This window comes from Lygodium microphyllum, chromosome 7 (assembly GCF_053477565.2).
Source record: "Lygodium microphyllum isolate KBCC chromosome 7, Lygodium_microphyllum_v1.1.10, whole genome shotgun sequence".
NCBI lineage: Eukaryota > Viridiplantae > Streptophyta > Polypodiopsida > Schizaeales > Lygodiaceae > Lygodium > Lygodium microphyllum.
Window position 1 is genome coordinate 60,386,592 of NC_141141.1, and position 15,517 is coordinate 60,402,108.

General features: G+C 45.3%; 1 protein-coding gene across 1 annotated transcript; it reads left to right on the top strand.

The window, feature by feature from the left end:
• The first annotated feature begins 10,718 nt into the window (after nt 1-10,718).
• NFXL1 (NF-X-like 1) lies at nt 10,719-15,010 on the top strand. The gene has a single exon (XM_087681446.1). It carries the CDS (start codon nt 10,894-10,896, stop codon nt 14,731-14,733), a length of 3,840 nt encoding a protein of 1,279 aa, XP_087537572.1. The 5' UTR covers nt 10,719-10,893; the 3' UTR covers nt 14,734-15,010.
• The last annotated feature ends 507 nt before the right edge of the window (nt 15,011-15,517 follow it).

Below are 15,517 nucleotides of genomic sequence, written 5' to 3' on the forward strand. Positions count from 1 at the left end.
GCTAGCTTGTCTGATAGATACTCCAGTGCCTCCTGGAGTTTCCTTTTGTTGGTTGGGACGTGGGAGTTGATGGGCTTTGGCTTCCCTTGGAGGCTTCCTGCCATCATGCAAACTGGCACGGAGGGTGTGTCATCAACCTTGCAGATTGTTTTGATGGCTTGCTCATATGCTTCATGATCAGAGAACGGCAAGTCGATTGTAGCAAGGACATGCATCCAATCACGCTCGTCCTCTGGGCATGGGATATACTTGGTCAAGGGTCCATAGGACTTCTTGGCCTAAGCATTACCTTTGAGCATAGCATAGATGGCATCTAAGTCGACGGATGAGGTCTTCCAGGTGTCCACCTCTACTCTCACAGTGTCCATCCTATTGCCAAGGAAGATTAAGCCGTTACCCCAATCTTCGATGACCCTAGCGTTGCGCATCCAGGGCCGGCCTAATAGGATGCCATAGTCCACTCCCTTCATGACTATGAAGTCAATGGAGAACTGGACACTTGAGATCTTCACTGGCCAATTCTTAAGCACCCCGAATAGCTTGACTCTCATATCATTCGCTAGTGTGACATTAAACCTAGCCGTCTCAATAGGTGGGTTTCCCCAAGTCTAGAGCACTGTGTGGCTAAGCACACTAACCCCATCCCCCGTGTCTACGATTCCCTTCCTCGTTGTATCACCTAGGGCTAAGACCGGTAAGACTGCACGCATCTCGGAGCCTTCCCAAAAGGCATTAACCTGCAAGTACTTAGGCGCAATATGCAGCGTCAAACTCGGTATTTGCGTTTCTGCCTCATGGTCATGAGGGTTTGTCGTGACATGCTCTTGTGTCCCTTCAACCCACTACTTAAGGTCCTGCCATAGGGTGGGGTGCTGCCTAAGCAGATCTCCCAGGCTGAGTGTCACAGGGGTAGTCACCAGTGTGGTTAGGAGATCGTTGGGTGTTCGTCTCTCTTCCAACCTTGATTGTCTTGGCTAGTGACCGTGACTAAACCGCGGCCCTGTAGCAGCGCCGAGGCTTGGCCTTAGCGGTACCGCTTATGGTGCAGTTGCTTCTCTTGACTTTGGTTGTGGGAGTGAGGTCGGCGTACTTATGCTGGAGAGGTCATCGACCCCATCCTCTATGATGGGCTCAACGTCCTTTAGGTGTTCTTGGGCTTCCTTCACCCATTCTCTCACCTTCTCTATGGCCTTTAATTGTCACTTCGGTTGCGGGTATTCCCCTACCCTAGCACTTCTCTTTTCGGCCGTCTTAGGGGCTGACATCTCTACTTCTGCCTCGGAGACCTTCTTTCCAGTGGGCAGAGTTGTGACACTCTCCGTCTTTAGTGCGATTTTAGCTTCTAACTTCCTCTTCCACCATCTACAGCTCTTCTTCCTGATCGAGGCTGCATCAAGATTGCTAGGTCCTGGCAAAGAGATGCCAACCTGCTTCATTTGGGCACGGGTCATGACCCGCAAGGGGATAGGCGTGGCTTCCTCGTCGTGGTTCTCGACACTGAACAGCCCCAATGGGACCCGATGGTTTGTTGGCTGAGCTAGATGACGGTTTTCGCCTTGGGCAGTCGACGAAAAGATGGGATTCCGCACTCGACACACCTTTGGTCAGCCTTATCTCTATTTTGCTACTCCCTCTCAGGGCAGCGCGATGAGACATGACCTGGGTGGCCACAGGTCCAACAGGTGATTGGGTCCTGTGCCTGCCCTCCTAGGCCCTTACCTAGTCCTCTTCCTAACGCCATCACTGGGACTAGGCGATAATCCATAAGGATAGGGTTGCCCTCGTCGTCATGTGAAACGTAAGGGCATATGTAAGCTTCCTCCTCATTTGGTTCTTCCACATAGTGGATAGGAGCGTCACTCAGTTGGGTGGGTTACGTAAGGACTAGGCGGCCTAGGAATGCCTGTAGGATTTATTTCCATCCTAGGAACGGCCGGCTTAATGTCATTGGGCGCGGGGAGGGCCAGTGGGGCTCCCCTTCTGAAAAATGGCTACGGCCTATTCACTAGGTAAGGCTGGCCATATGGTTGTGAGTATGGAAGTCTCCTTGGCAGTCTACAATGCGCGACGTCATGACTGAACCTACCGCAGTTAGTGCAAGATCGTTACCTAAGGTCTTGACACTCAGTTGGCAAGTGGTTTCCGCCACAATACACGCATTGGATGTATGGGCGCGTTGGTCATCGCAACATATCTTGCAACTTGGCTAGTTCCATTCTAACATCGGCCAAGTCTTGATTCATTTTGGTGGTTTTCCCCTTATCCTGGGATGATGGTGCCGATTGCTCACTCGAGGCTGACGCTCTCTCTAAGCTTCGAGAGTTGGTCTCCTCTAGGTTCGCGCTCCTAGAGCTCTGCTCTTTCAGCTGATCGTCAACTCGGATGGCCTCCTCAAAGACCCTGGCTAGCACGTCCTCCTGCAAGCTCAAGTTGCCTGCCAAAGCCTTGTATAGTTCCTCGTTCTGAATCCGCTGATGAATACAGTTGACATTGCTCTTTCAGTCGGTTGCTCTCTAGTAGGGATTCTCTTGAAGAGACTCCGTACATGGGTCACGTAATCACGAATGTCCTCCTTCTCTTTTTGCTTGACGTTCATCAAGCATACTAGTAGATTATCGGAGTATCCGGGCTCAGCAAATCTCTTAATGAAGAGATCCTTGAGGCCATCGAAGTTGGCTCCGCTCCGCGTTATCTAAGCTCGTATACCACGTCCTACCCTTGTTGCCCAAGCAAAGCCCGAATGCTTGAGAGCATTGGGTCAGGTCGTTGAGGCTGTTGGCTTTGCAGACTTGCTCGAACTGCTCGACAAAGCTATAGGGATCGTCATGGGACTAGTACTTATCGAGTTGCTTGGCGACAATAGGGATTTTAGCCTGGCTCTTTGAGCCTTAGTTTGCTCCTAATCCTACGAGCAGCAATGTCGCTAGAGCCGTGGCACTTTGCTCTGCAGCCGTATTATCGAGCAGTCGTTTCATAAGAAGCTCATTCAACGTTAAGTCTCCTTCTAGTGCCCTCTCATGGTCCGCGTTCGATTCTTGCTAGCCAAGTTCAGTACCTGCTGCACCTCTCGCAACTCCATGCCTTGCCTTTGGTTCCTAGCTTGCTGATCCCTATTGTACTCAGCCATGCTTTGCAATGCCTTGCAGGCCAGCTTTCTCTCCTCTTCTAGATCTGCAATGATACTGTCCGCCGTCCTACCGCGGTGCTCGTACCGAGCATAAGCGTCGTAACTACTAACCAGCTCTGCTGAACTGCATTTGGAAAGGCTCCTAAGTCGAATTCCTCGTTGTATCTGTGGTCTGGACTTTCTTCTACCATTGTCGAGTTGTCATGCTCCACCAAGCTATCGATTAGGTTCAGTAGGCTCATCAGATCCGCTTCGTCGGCGTCCCTTGCTTGGTCCTACCTCTGAGCGTTGATGGTTTGTCTCTGTATTGGGTTCTCTCCTATTGGTGGGTTCCTTGAGTGGTTTATCTGGGTGAGTTCCTTCAGTTATTTAATACAATCCTCAATTTATGGCCACTCAATGTGTCTTTCCTCATGCACTTGTGCTCAATCAGGCTTTCAGTTTCCTTAAGTGTACTTCAAGTGCAAAAATTCAGGATGAGTGCAGCAACCACTTCCTAGTCGTCTTACACACTCTCACGTTGTTTTGGGCCGAATAGGCTTGTTGGTCAACTTCCTGGCCATCTTGTCAGGGTTTAGGATTTCCCTAAGTTGTTGCCTCATTCGTTTCTAGTTCGATCAGGCCTTACAGTTCAACGGGTCGCATCTAAGCCTCTAGGTCTCGCAACCGCCCACTTCTAGCTGCTAATCAATGGTGCCCTATGATTTTGCCTACTCCGCATGCCAGAATCAAGTTCTGAGTGCCCTACGAGCTTTCAATAGTCTAAGCTGCTGAGTCCTAGCCGAGTCAAGTCAATTTTTTGAAAATCTGGTAAAAATCTACACTCGGCCCATCTGGTCCGAATTGCAGGGTCCGAGTGGGTTACTCGGACGGGCCAAGGCACATGGCCCGAGAGCCGAATTCGGGGACTTGGACAAGGTGGACTCGGACGGGGTCACTCGGACAGGCCGAGCGGTTGACTCGGACAAGGTTGTTCGGACGGGCCAAGGCGCATGGGCCGAGGGCCGAGTTTGCCCACGGTATAGACTCGGACGGGCCGATTAGGGTTTTGGTCCGATGGGCTGAATTTGATACGTGGTCGAGGGCCGATTCTGGGACTCGGCCTAGGAGTGGCCACTCGAACGGGCCGAGCGCGGCGCACGTAAACAGCGGAAACTCAATTTCGATCGTTTCTCGTGCTTCACTCAATCATACTAGGCATAACCTTCTAGATCCAACCTAAGGGAGTAAGAGAAGGGATTCATATACCTGGATGGAGTGACAGGCTTGTCGTTGGTGCAATCAAATCGAATCGGCCGGTAGCTCTCTCTCTCTCTCACTGAACTGTTGCAAATGAGTGTTTCCTTGGCCTTTTGGCTCTTATACCCCTTCATGGGTGTGGTATTGACACCCCCACTTGCTCACTTACCAATCTTAAGCATCGCAAGTGAGCTTTTTGCCATTTTTGGATGATTTTTTGCCCTGTTTTGCAACAGTAAACCCTACCCTTCTCCGGTGCGATTTCCTAATCCTATCCTACTCTAAATGCAACACGAATCGAAAGAAAAATACTGAAATGATTTCTCCATGTTTCCTAATCATTAAACAATCAAAATAACCCAAAATACTTACTTGTTTTGAAGATCAAAAACACCCAAACTTCCTACCTATCTCAAGCTCCATTTCGGGGATGAATCCCTTACTTCGATGCTCGATATGAGGCGCGCTAGTGCTCAAGCTTGAATCCGTTTGTCTCGGCAACGAAACCAAAATGTGGGAGCTTTCGCTCAACCTCCAAGACCCACGAACCGCTTATTGTTTCAAGCATTCCAAGCGAGCTCTAATGGCTATCTCTCACCTAGCCGACGCGTCGTCGATCCTACGGGTGTAGTGAGCTTACCTTAGTGCCGATATGAGTTGCCTCCTCTCTTCCACACACCGGTAGCTCCACAATCCTAGATGCTAGCTCAAGCATCCTCAAGCCTCCTCCACCTCCAAGCTCCATCCTCTATAGCCGCGCACGCAAGAAGAGAGAAGGGAAGAGAAGAAGAAGAAGAGCTTCACACTCTTGATCCCTCACTCTCACACACACTCACTCCCTCACACTCCCACACTCCCTCTCTCAAGAGCACACACAAGCAAGAAGGTGAGAAGGAGAGAAGAAGAAGAAGACTCCTTTTGCCACACACCAAAGAATGATCTCTTATTCACTTTTTGGCCTTTATATATACAAACCCTAAAATCCCATGGGCACCTATCCCTTTTTTACATGACCGGCCATTGTGGCAAGGTCCATTTTCCATTTTCCTCTTTTAGCCCTATGCCTCTAGCCTACACCCGTCTAATATTTTACAATGGGCACAGAAGGGAGCCTGGTGCTCTTTTACAAGGATTTTTCGAGTTTTTTGAGGCGCCTTTTCTTTTATGGTTGTGCTTTTTGCCCCGGTCCATCTTTAGGGGCCGCTTGCATGTCTTCGCTCTTTCATCTTCTTTTGCTTTTCCTCCATCTTTCGCCATCTTGACTTGGGGTTAACAGAAACATCTCATATGTAGGTTTCTTTCTTGATCCTTTCATGCTTGGTTTTGTATTTCAATTAGGACAAACACTGCAAGTGTTCTACTGGTCCTACCTAAGTTGAAGGTTTGGTTTTCAATTCTTGCCTTGGTGACTATTGCCTCCATCAGCATGGAGTTAGAGACAATATCTTCTCTCTCGAGATCAAGCATCCTTTTCCCTTATCTTGGCATCTGTCTTTCTTTCCTTTCAATTGAGACATTTTTATCATTTAACCATCATTTTCTACACTTTTATTTATTTATTAAATTTCATGATAGGTGGACAACTACCTTGGTGGTTGTGCCTTTACATTTTGACTAGCATAGGAATCATCTCCCAAGGTCGAGTTTTAGGAACACTTGTGATAGAGAGAGTTGAAAAGAGAACATAGGAGAGGAGTGTTAGAGAGAGGTGATAGGAGAGAGAAAGCTAGAGAGGAGACAATGGAGGACATGGAAAAGAGAGAGTGCTAGAGAGAAGTGAAGAACAAAGAGGAGAGAGAGAGAGAGGAGAAAGGTGATGAGAGGAGAGAGATGAAGAGAATAGAGGAGAGAGGTGATAAGAGAGAGAAAGTTGGGAAGAAGAGACAAAGGAGAGAGAGAGATTTTGAGAGGTGAGAGAAGTGTGATGGTGTGGAGAAGTGGAGTGCAATGGTGGTGTTGTGTGAGGTAGGAGTGAGATGTAGAGTGCAGTGGTGGAGCGAGATGGAGTAGAGTTATAAAGACAAAGTACATAATAGAGTAGAAAATCACACGATTCTATTATTTCCAAACGTTCCTTTTTACAAGAAGACCCCTTTTATAGAAGAGGAGGATTTCTTCTCAAATAGGTCAAGCTACTAGATTTAATGGGGAAAATGAAGGTGGAACCAATGCCAAAACTTGGATTGAGTACGTTGAAGATTACTTCTCTACTCTATAGGACTAGTAAGGCTAATGAAGTAATGATTGCATGTCTCAAGCTTGTAAGAGAAGCACACTTGTGGCGAAAGCGATGGTGTTGAGATACTACCATTGAGGCAAAGTATGTTGTAGCCACTGAGGCTTGCACGGAAGTGATATATATGGCTTACTCATCTAGTGGGAGACTTGGGCATTGTAGAAGATGTACCTACATTGCACTATGATAGTCAGAGTACCATTTAGTTGGCACGCAACCCACTCTTTCATGTAAAGACAAAGCACATTCAGGTGAAGTATCACTTCTCAGAGAGGTTCTTGAGGATAAGTGCATTGATCTTGTTTAGTTTATAAAAGTAAAGTAAAAATAATTTAACAAAATCATGTTCCTATGTTGTATACATAAGTGATGTATGAATCAAAAAGGCTGTTCTATGCTATATAGATAAGTCACATAGATGTAACAAGAAATGAGAACAAGATATGTGCATAGGAATGAGGAGGCCCCATTTTAAGAGTTGAATATTACAAATAGATAAAACTAAAAATTTCATGAATTTGAAAATAAAAAATTTACTAGCATACAAAGACACTTCAAAGCATCACTTGATGTAATAAATGAGAATTGAATATAAATGAGACTATATTGTACTAGGAATTAAAATGAAGAGTGTACCCATTAAATAATAAAACCACTTGATGTTACACACAAGACTTCAGTAGATGAACAAAGGCTAATAAAAGTAAGGTATGCACATAGGAAACTGCTAGAATAAAAATGGACAAATTGCTAAAGAGCATAAGACCCCAAGCCATGAACAATACAAAGTCGCGAGGGGATTTAAAAATACATATGAATACTAAATCAATATATGCTTGATATGGCAAGTTGCATTTGTCAAACTTCAAGTGGAGTTAGGCTCATCCACAATGTCCAATCATGGCATCCTCATCTCTCACTTTATACGTGGACTCCTCCACTCCATCCTCCGACTCTAAAATAGACTCGCCTACCCCTTCCCATGCACAGTATAAGTGTGTTGTGGACTTAATGACCATGCTTATGGGTTTATGGTAGATGAGGTATATTGTACTTGCTTAGGAACTCACAATTCAAGTTGAAGGCTGAGCTTTGAGGACAAAACTTACTAGTGTTGTATGCAAGTTCTTACTAGAAGATGCGATATGTCGATATGGTTGTGTGGACAAGATTACAACTGATAGAGTAGAGTTGGATGCACATGAAGCTAGAGATTTCTTCTCTAGAATGGAGATTAAAATTGCACTTACATCGGCATACAATCTTGAAGGGAATGGAAAGAGTGAAACATGACATCCACCATTGATTATCCAGGCTTTATCAATAGTATGTAGAGGAAAGATATGGGAGTTGCCAAGTTTACTTCCATATGATTTATGGGCTGATCACACTACTCATAGCATCTCTATAGGATATATGCCCACAGAGTTGATATATAGCAAAAGCTAATTATGTCAATAGAGGAAGTGATTGCTATATGGAATGTATTACCTTTGGAAAAAAGAATGAGCAAATAAGAGTTGCTAGCTCCATGGATTTGATAGTTGGAGAGAAGACTTGAAGTTATAGAGCTTGTAGTAAAAAGACTGAAGGAAGCCAAACTAAAAAACAAAGATAGGTTTGATAAGAGGCATAGACTTCAACCGAAAGCTATAGAAGAAGGAGATTTGGTGCTTATATATGACAGTGGCATGGATAATCAATATAGCACCATTAGGAAGGTCTCAAATAGATGGTTTGGTCCTTGCACCGTGAAACATGCATATGATAACACTACATATTCTCTTTATGCACTTCATGGGACAGAGTTGAAAAGACCTATAGCTAGAAAAAGGATCAAGCTATTTAAGAGAAGAGAGCCATTACTTATGAAGAAGATGATCGTGACATTGAGACTACTTATGACAACATAAAAGAAGATGATGAGGATGACAACAAAGATGAAGAATACAATCTTGAATTTATTGAAGATTAAGTATTGTGGGACATGCCAAAGGATGTGCAAGTTTAGAGGGGGTTCAATCTTGTGTGATCACAAGTTCAATGAAGGAAAACAATGAAAAAGACCATCTATATAAGGATTTACACTATATGGCTATTGGTCATTATTTGCATGACTTCATAAGGAGATAAGCTGCTTAAGACAAAGTCATAAATGGGAGGTTTTTGACAATTGTCCAGCATGCCAAATAATCATAAAGTCCTTTACATGTTTGAGTGTTAGTGGAGGTGGACATCAATGTTGAGCCTCTAATAAAAGAAGAAAAGGGTCACTTTACTTGACCAAAGGACATGTTTTTTGTGTAAATAAAAGTCGCGTGGGAGAGAGCTTTTGGGAGGCACGTAGTTGTGGCATTATGGGATGCTATCCAATGCTTTTTGTGCTAAAATTCCTGGGCTAAAGGCATTGGTTTGAAAGAACAACTCTTGTATGTATGAGCTACTTTTGTTAAGGGAGGGATTGAAAGCAATCTTCAAGGCTTCTATAAGGTAATCATGGCATATATGAAGCTAAGTAAGAAGATATATTTCAAATCAAAGGGAATGTTATGGACTATATTATATAATGTTTTATGTAGGCCACTCTGTCCATAGAGGATTCTCATTGCTTTATGCTTGAAGATTGCTCTTGGCTATCTCGAAACATGGCTTTTTAAGGCCTATCACAAGGTATATTCACCTGATATGAAGGGAGGAGAAGGGAAAGTGAACCCTTGATGTGAACGGATTGTTCATGAAGCTTTTTTACTATTGTATGTATAAGAAAATAGGGTAGCACTGCTATTCATAGAGTTTTCCCTGTGATCTATGTTTGAAGAAGGCTTTCATCTATCCTGAAATAGGGCCTTTTTAAAATTGTTTTGATGTATCTTGCTATACTATTGTTAATAGGATGCAAGATTGATATTTTGGGTTGAAAGAAGAGTATTTGGGAATCCCAGACAGGGATTTAGATGTCTATATGGGCTATAAAGGTTAGACAATGTTCGAATGAATGTATGGGCCTATTTTTGAGCCATAAATAAATGTTTGATGCCTAAACTCATGTATAGTGAAAAATAATGCATATGGATTGAATACATTTAGGTTTATATTGAGCCATAGTGTTAGTTTTTTATTTGTATGGCGATGTACAAGTTGTATATGGTTTAGGCTCAAGCTTTTATGCCATGTTCATAATCTATAGTTTGGTTTCTCACATAAACTGGATTTCTTTTGTTCCAAACCATCTTCTTCTATGAAATTTTTTCTCTCTATACATTGAGCTCTTCTTACTCGAGTCTTTAGGACTTTTGGCCATATATGCTAAATATTGTGACAATGATTGCTTCCCCTTGCTCACAAAAAGGTGAAGTGAATGAGGCATAGCCTTGTGGACTTTGTGATGATGCCAATTGTAGCCAGCTAGGCTAGCTAGTAATCACTTAATCCTAATGCATACATTTGCCGACAAAAATGCAAGTCATATTACAAGTGCATGCATGCACGTGTGGACACACACACACACACACACACAATATGTGCATGTGGAGAGAGAGAGAGAGAGAGAGAGAGAGAGAGAGAGAGAGAGAGAGAGAATTGTAACAAGTGGAGGAGAACAATGTCTTTGCTGTATTCGTTGAAGATGCATGTCACAAGGCTCAATTTACAAGTTACGCTCGATAATCTTCTAGGGTCATGCAGCACGCAAGCAATAACCAGATTGTTCTAAAGTCTTGGAAGTAAAGTAATTAGGGACAACATGCTGTTTTCTTTACTTGCCATACTTTCAAAAACTATAGCAAGTCTATGCGTGACACGGCCCTTAGATTCGGCAATGTGGGCAAGGGCACAAACAAGTATATGCACACGTTTAAGTAGAAAGGAAGGTTGACCGTTGAAGGGGGCGGTCCACGTGAGGTTAGACTTTGGCGTTACGAGGCGTAGAGAAGGAAAATGTAGCGACTCCGAGTGGGAAAAATCAGGGAAAGAACCTTCAAGAGAAAGGTGCAAAGAGTAGTGTTGGCTTGGGGCCCGGGGGGGCAGTGGCGGGGGGAGGGTGGAGTGCTGTCCAAGGAATCTAGGTCTCTCTATCTATATAAGCCAATTAGTCGGCTATAGGAAATAAATTCATTATAGCTATAAATAGCTAATAACGTAGCTTAGAAATAGCACAGTTCTTTGTGGGGGTTTCCACAGGCACAACCGCTTGCATTCCTGTACTCTGTTCCTCTCCGACAGTGTTCGCTGGGACAGTGCCAGCGCCTTATATACCTGTTGCTGTCCTGCGTCTGCCTCTAGCTAACAGCATATGGCCGACCCCTCTCCTTCTGTACATCCACTTCCTTCTGGACGCCGGCGCAGGCCCCCTCCTCCCCCCCGCCGCGGCCGTGGCGGCAGCGGCCCCGGCCTGTGGCGTCACCGACCTGCCTCCGACGACAGGCCCCTCGACCTCTGCCCTCCCGATGGCATTCCCACCTCCCTTCCCCCGCCGCAACGGAGCTTCGTAGATAACCATGCCCGCCACAACCCAGCCTTGTCTGCAGAGCCTCTTCATTTGAGGACAGAAGAGCTGCAGAACCAGAACGTTGCCTCTCAGGACGCGAGGAGAATAGATCATCAAAATGCTGACCCTCGCAGCAGGCCTGATTCTAGGGTTTGCGAGATCATTCCGTACAGGCAAACAAACGCGCATGAATTGCCCGGGGCTGTCCAGGGCATGGTTGAGCGCTCAGAAAATAATCTCAATCGCCGAGACCATGATCGGCGGCCACGGCGCCAAAGGAATATGAATAATCCATCCCAAGACATTAGAAGACTTGAATCTCAAGATGCACGAGTCCAAATTCCCATTGACCGAAACCTAAATAATCAACCAACTGGAGCTGATGGTCAAAGAAGACAGTGGAGGCCATCTTCTCAAGTCAACCGCTTGAGCAGTGATCCATCTGATCGGCAGCAGGATGCTGTCAACGTAAGGAGTGGTATGACATCCTCAGAGGCACTGGAACTATCAAGAGGTGCTGTGGAGGAGGTGCTCCAGAGTTTGCCATTACAGAGAGAGCAGGGGAGGTACAATCCAAAAGGCAGAAGCAGGAGAGGTGGAGACAAGACACGAGATGCTAAAGGCATGTATATACGGAGGCATGGAGAGCCTGCAGTTTTGTCAAATGCCAACAAGAACTTGTTGAAAGACAAGAGCAATATTCCCCTGCTGGTTCAAGAACTTGAGGAGAAGCTCAGCAGGGGTCAAGTTGAATGCATGATTTGTTTTGACATCGTAAAGAGGGAGTCAGCTGTTTGGTCTTGTGGGGCATGCTATTCCATGTTCCACATTGCCTGTGTAAGGAAGTGGGCGAGGGCTCCAAATTCTGCAGATATCTCTCTCTCTCAAACTAATCAGGCCACAGTGGGCAACTGGAGATGTCCTGGATGTCAGTCTCCACAGTTTATAGCTGCTGATGAGCTCAGGTATAAATGCTTTTGTGGTCAAGTCACAGAACCTCAGGTTGATTACTATATCACTCCTCATTCCTGTGGTGGACCTTGCAAGAAGCCATTGAATTTGGGAAAAAATCCTTATTGTGAACATACCTGCACGATGCAGTGCCACCCTGGGCCTTGCCCCCCTTGCAATGCATTAGCATCAGCTCAATTTTGTTACTGCGGAAAGACCAGCTATACACAGCGTTGTTCAGAGCAAAGAGTCATGAAGAGCTGCATGCAACCTTGTGGCCGGCAGCTGCAATGTGGTAGACACTATTGTGCTAGAATATGCCATGAAGGTTCTTGTGGAAACTGTGATGCATTGCTGACAGTGAAGTGCTTTTGCGGAAGGAAGACAGAAACAACAACATGTAGCAAGATGGATATGCAAGGGGACCTTGACTGGGAGGTAGGGGTGTTTTCTTGTGACAAGCCTTGTCCTAACTATCTTCAATGCGGGAGGCATATATGTAACAAGAAATGCCACCCTGGGCAATGTGCAGACTGTGGTCTAGCACCAGAAAAAGTGAAGACATGCCCATGTGGAAAGGTGCCCATGCAAGATTTAACTGGATTTGGCAAGTACAGGAAGCTTTGCACAGATCCCATACCCTGTTGTGGGCAACCCTGCAACAAGTTACTTTCTTGTGGTGATCATCATTGTAGAAGCATCTGCCATGTGGGTGACTGCCCTCCATGTGAAGTTTTGGTGGATCAGAAGTGTAGGTGCAAGTCATCTTCTCAGATGATGCCTTGCTACAAGTCAGCAGCTTACAGAGAGGCACCCAACTCAGTGAATACAGGAGAATCTGACGAGCAGCTGTTTTTATGTAATAGGAAGTGTGGTAAGAAGAAGAACTGTGGAAGACACAGATGTAACACTAAATGCTGTCCACTCACTAATGATGATTATGCACTCCCATTAGGAGAGGATGATCCTCACATCTGCTCATTATCCTGTGGTAAAAAACTGAGGTGTGGACAACATGTATGCCAAGAGTTGTGTCACAATGGGCATTGCCCCTCATGCTTGGAATCGACCTTTACAGAGCTATCCTGTGCCTGTGGACAGACATCTATTCTCCCTCCTGTACCATGTGGGACTCCACCTCCTTCATGCCCACACCCATGTTCAGTTCCCCAGCCATGTGGTCATCCTGCTACTCATAGCTGCCACTATGGTGAGTGCCCTCCTTGTATTGTGCCAACAGCTAAGGAATGTGTTGGGAAGCATGTGATTTTAAGAAATGTGCCTTGTGGTTCACGAGACATAAAATGCAATAAGCTTTGTGGAAGGCCAAGGCAATGTGGAATGCATGCCTGTGGTCGTACATGTCATCTACCTCCCTGTGATGTCCTTTCGGATGATGGTAATGGTAGGAATAAAAGCTGTGGGCAAGAGTGTGGAGCTCCACGCAGAGACTGTCAGCATGTGTGTGTAGCTCCCTGCCATCCATCTGCACCTTGCCCTGAAACAAGGTGCAAATTTCCTGTCACCATAAGCTGTGCATGTGGTCGACTATCTCAACAAGTTCCATGTGATGCCGGGGAAAGTATAAAGGGAAGTGAACCGATAGAACTTGCTTACTTTGCAAATCTCCATTTGCAGCCAGTAGACTTAAAAGTCAGAATGCCACTTGGTCAAAGGAAACTGGCTTGTGATGAAGAGTGCGCTAAAATGGAAAAGAAACGTGTACTTGCAGATGCATTTGGTATAACACCAGCACCAATAGATCCAGCAATTTCAGCTGAAAGCGTGCAAGCAGGGTCAGAGGCTTTGAAGGATCTCATTAGGAAAGAACCAGAGTGGGTGGTGGCAGTGGAAGAGCGGTTTAAGTATTTGGTGCTAGGTTCAAAGTCTCCAAATGCAGGGCCGATTCGGGTTCATGTATTTTGTTTCTTAACCAAGGAAAGGAGGGAGGTGGTGCGGCAGATAGCTGAGCGATGGAATCTTGCTGTTAGTGCAGTTGGTAGAGAACCAAGGCGTTTCTTGACAGTTCATGTGAATGCGAAGTCCAGAGCTCCACCAATGCGAAGTTTGATTGGTAGGTCAGCTCTTCCCCTTCCTGGACAGGCACAGGCTTCTGTCTTTAATCCAGTGCTGGATATGGATCCGAGGCTAGTTGTTGGTCTCTTTGACCTTCCGAGAGACGCAGATATTAGTACACTTGTTCTCCGTTTTGGCGGGGAGTGTGAACTCGTATGGTTGACTGACAAGAATGCCTTAGCTGTATTTTCAGATATTGCAAGAGCCGCAACTGCAATGCGACGAGTGGATCATGCTTCTGCATACAGTGGTGCTGTACGAGCATTTCTGCCCACCTCTGGATCAACCTCCCATGGATGGGGTTCTGCTGAAACTGGGGTAACCATAAAAGGCTCAGCACGTAGGAGAAACATTCAAGAGTCGAGCTGGTGTGAAGATGCTTGGGGGGAAGAATCGAGAAGTATGCAACCCAAAACTGTATGGAATGGGAGGAGTGCCCCGATTACAACCTCTCAGAACCCGTGGGGAGCTCTGGAACAGGCTGAGACTCGGGTAGAAAAATCCCCATTGCCATTGGACAAACCTTCATCTTCTAGCACAGCCAGCTCCATTCAGCACTCTAGTTTTCCGAGTACCCTTATCAATGCTGCAGATGATTGGGAAGATTTGGATGATTAAAGTATAAGATGCTCATGCTGATTTGATGAAGGCCCTTTTAGCTTCTAGGCCATTCTTGGTTGCTTGCTGTAAATGCGATGAGTTTTTAGATGCTTGTAAACTTTGCAGAGGTTTTAGAGCATGGAAAGAGTGACACAGATATATGATTTATATTCTGCACCCTTTTTGGCATCGGTTGAAAGCCAAATCATGGCAAGTTTGAGGACACGTCTTACAAACAATAAAGCTCTCTTTGAATCTGCAATAATTGAGGTGAATTTTTTTGTCTTCAAATAAAGGGAAGATCTGGTTAAGGCAATAATCGAGGTGAATTGAATTTTGTTGAAGGCACTCACAGCTTGTGTTGCCCAGTACACTCAATAATTTGGTATGGCAAACTTTATTTCTCAATGGCTACTTTTGTGGGCTCAGAAACTTCTTCTTTGAATTTGATGCTGAAGTCGACTTGTATATGCTTCATTTGTTAATCTTTTTCTTTACAAAATAGTTGAAAGGTATGATGGATGTGTGCCAATAGGGTTGTGGCCCGAGTGGTTTGAATGTGTGGGTGTGTACATGGCTGTGTGAATTCAAGCCTTGGATACATCTCAAGGCATCATTCAAAGATCAGGTCTTCTGTAAAAGAGGAAAAGGTTTGATGTTCTAGGAAAAAAGATGTAACATGGAAGTTAGGGAGGAATTTTGCAATTTCTGGGGTAGTGAGCAGCACATTTCAGAACGCTGAACAAGCACAATTATCAGATGACTGCAGCCTGTTTTAATGGTCAGGACAAATTTCAGGACT

What these genes read in the sequence shown, in the direction of transcription:
- NFXL1 (XM_087681446.1), top strand. Translation starts at nt 10,894, where the DNA reads ATGGCCGACCCCTCTCCTTCTGTACATCCACTTCCTTCTGGACGCCGG.